The sequence below is a fragment of the Thalia democratica genome, unplaced genomic scaffold (genome assembly GCF_965202585.1).
Source record: "Thalia democratica unplaced genomic scaffold, ktThaDemo2.hap1.1 HAP1_SCAFFOLD_286, whole genome shotgun sequence".
Lineage (NCBI taxonomy): Eukaryota > Metazoa > Chordata > Thaliacea > Salpida > Salpidae > Thalia > Thalia democratica.
This window is the reverse complement of record NW_028139390.1, coordinates 23,126-26,176: the sequence shown is the minus strand read 5'-3', so window position 1 is coordinate 26,176 and position 3,051 is coordinate 23,126. Positions and strand designations below refer to the sequence as shown.

General features: G+C 42.1%; 1 protein-coding gene across 1 annotated transcript; it reads right to left on the bottom strand.

The window, feature by feature from the left end:
- Window positions 1-717: 717 nt before the first annotated feature.
- Window positions 718-2,534, bottom strand: LOC145846098 (cilium assembly protein DZIP1-like). The gene is given in 3 exon segments (XM_082953013.1): window positions 718-1,478; window positions 1,520-1,902; window positions 1,905-2,534. Coding segments are annotated over 3 exon segments (1,629 nt in total). The 5' UTR covers window positions 2,503-2,534; the 3' UTR covers window positions 718-830.
- Between the last annotated feature and the right edge of the window lie 517 nt (window positions 2,535-3,051).

Sequence of the window (3,051 nt, the reverse complement as noted above, 5' to 3'; positions counted from 1 at the left end):
CAACTTACATTTAAAATTTCAAAAGCACCACTACTAAAATTAATAAAAAAACCAAGATTGAAAAAATGTACTTAAAACATGATAAGACACAGTGCATAAACTTTTTTTGTGTGGTAATGTTTACAACTGAAAACACAATAGATTTTTTTTAAAGACACTTAAACAGTTCAAAAGCATTTGCAGATCAATTGCAACTTCTTTTTTGTGTTTTCAATTCATCATTAAACAAAACGTTTGATCAACAAAAAAATAAACGAGCACTAGATCGAACAAGTTGTATAAAAACATTTAAACGGTTTGTATACAAACGAACACAGACAGATTTTGATTCAACAATAAAAGATTCAATAAAAAAGTCAGTTGCATCACATGGACAGATCTGACAGGGTGAGGTCGTCAAAATCAGAAGCTTTGGTGGACTGTCCCGTCGACCCTCCTCCCTTCTGCTCCGTACCCCACACGCTTGTCCCGCTTGCACTGCCCGTTCCTCCCTTGTTGTTCCTAGGCGCAGCTTCGGCTGCTTCTCAACAACTTTCTCCTGCGAAGAGACGCTGAAAAGGTCGTCGTCTGACAGGTCAAACGGCTGAACTGCTTCCGGTTGGACCAGCTTCACTCCGCTCCCTTTGGAGGCGGCTTGCCCTGTGCCAACTTTTTGCCCAGCTCCTTGGCAAGCTTCTTCACTTTCTCCTGTTTTGGTTTCTCCTCACTCTGAAGGCCGTCGCTCTCATCATCCCAGACATCATCGTACTTGCTTGACGGCACGATCGTGTCAACTTTCACCTTTCCTTTCTCATCGCCTGAATCATCCCATGGTGAGGAGAAATCGTCTTTCAAACTTCCTCCAGGTCGCTGTCCCTCCTTGACTTGATCTCTGACAGCTTGGGGCTGGGCGGGGAGCTTTTAGATTTCATTTTCTTTGACTTCTTTATTGGAGTTGAGTAGACGGGAGCTGCCTTCTCTTCACTGTCGCTCGAGTCTGAAAAGAAACTCTCTGGCGCCTGCTTCACATTCCTTATTGGAGAAGACCTTGACCTTTTTTTCCTCTTCTTTGGTGTCATTTTGGCCATCTCCTTTTCAACTTCCTGTTCCAGGTTCTGCTTGATTGAGTTTCTTATGTGGTAGTAGTTGGGGTCATTCTTGCTCTTCTGTTGCCTCTCCTTCTTAAGCACGACCAGTTTGTTGGTCAGCATGTTCTTGGGAATCCCCCTTGCAAGAGGGTCAACCCCGCATTTGTTCAGCTTGTCGTCCAGAAGCTCCAGCACAAAAGGCTTGTACCTCTTCAGCATCTCATCGTAGTTTTCCCTGAAGTCAACTCGTTCACTCTCCTGAGGTTTAGAAACCACTACAGGCGGGCTAGGCTTGATTATGGGTTTCGGTTTCTTTTCAACAGGCTTCTTCTTTGGTGTTTTAGGAGATTTTGTAGCAAAGTAGGTGTTTTTCAAGCGCTTGTCCTGCTCAGTCAGCCTCTTGTCCGCATGCTGCTTCACTTGTCGGATCTCTTCAAACAAGCTCTCATAGCTTCATCTTTTCCAACGTTCTCCTGCTCAAGGCTCTTCATTCTGCTGCAGTAGCTTTTAATTTTTCTCTTCTCCTCCCTGTAATCGTCCTGCAAGACGCCAAGGTTTGACTGGCTCTGGTTCAGCTTGTCTTCCAGCTCTTCAATCGTCTGCTGGTACTTGACTTCTTTGGTCTTCAGGTTGTCAATGTCAGTGGAGAAGGCAGACTTTAGCTCTTCCACTTGCTTCAGCCACTTTTCTTCCTCTTTTTGTTTCCACGCTGACATCTCCTCCTGGGACTTCTGCTCCCACAGCAGCTTCTCCCTGTTTGCCTGCTGCAGCTTTAGCTCAAAGTCCTGCCTGTCTTTCTTCAGCTCGGACTCAAGGGCAACAATGTGAGCTCCAGCTTCTGCTGCTCCCTCTCAGCGTGCTGTATCATGTCACCAATGTAGGCAGTTGAACCTGGGTGCCTCCTTTGCATGTGACCCTGCAGGAAGGAGGCGTTCATGAAGGCCTTCTCGCAATGAGGGCATTGGTAGAAGCTGGAGGCTCCTGACTCTATCAACAGCTGCTGCTGCTGGATTATCTTCTTGCGCTTCTTGCTCTCCGCTTTGTACTTGTCCACGTTGGAATTGGAGTCCTGCAAGCTGTTTTTCAACACGTTTATCAACCTGCTGCCTTCCATCACTTTGCTCTCCAAACTTTCAACAACTGACTGCAGGTAGTCCTGGGAATGCAGCAAGTACTCTATGGTGTACTGGGCCATCTTGAGGAGCTTGGCAAAAAGGGGATCAACGTCACCGACGGCGTCCACGTTGCAGAACGTCACCGCAGATATGTTCTCCTGCAGCGTGACAAAGTCCAGTTCCCTGACCACCCTGTCAAGGTTGATGGAGCTCAGCTTGCGCCAGTTTATTTCTCCATACCTCTTTTGAAAGTGGAAGGGAGGGATGTTTTCTGTGGGAAATGATTCCAACTCGTATTGGTGATCTGGTCCGGAGGTCATGTTCAAGTTTTACATGGCTTCATTGTTATATAATATCTGGTGATTTGTCAAATTGTATTTGAAATGTTTTAATCTTAAAAAAGTTAATTGTATATGAAAACAACGTTTTAAAATATTTTTTACAGAAAGTTGAACTTTAGTTTTAGTATAAAAAAATAGCAGAAAGAAAAACAACTTATAAATCTAACTTACTTATTTTTCTTAATAAGTTATATTTTTAATAATAATTAAGTAGTTTTGCTGTTTAAAACATAATTGTTAAGGGGGCAACTTTTAAATAAAATAGTAAAAGTAGAGTTCTTAGTAAAAGAATATTGTTGTTACTGTCAATACTTCAAACACATTTTTATACAAAAATTACCTAAAACAACACAGCTTAGTACTTTATATTAATGCCAGACTAACTTAATTCTAAAATCAATCTTTAGTCTGTTTCAGTTGATCTCATTTATATTTATTATTAATATTGAGTTTAAAATCATTGTTAATAACTCAATATGCTATTATGAAATGTTGTAATTAATTCAATTTTTCAAGTATGTAGTGACA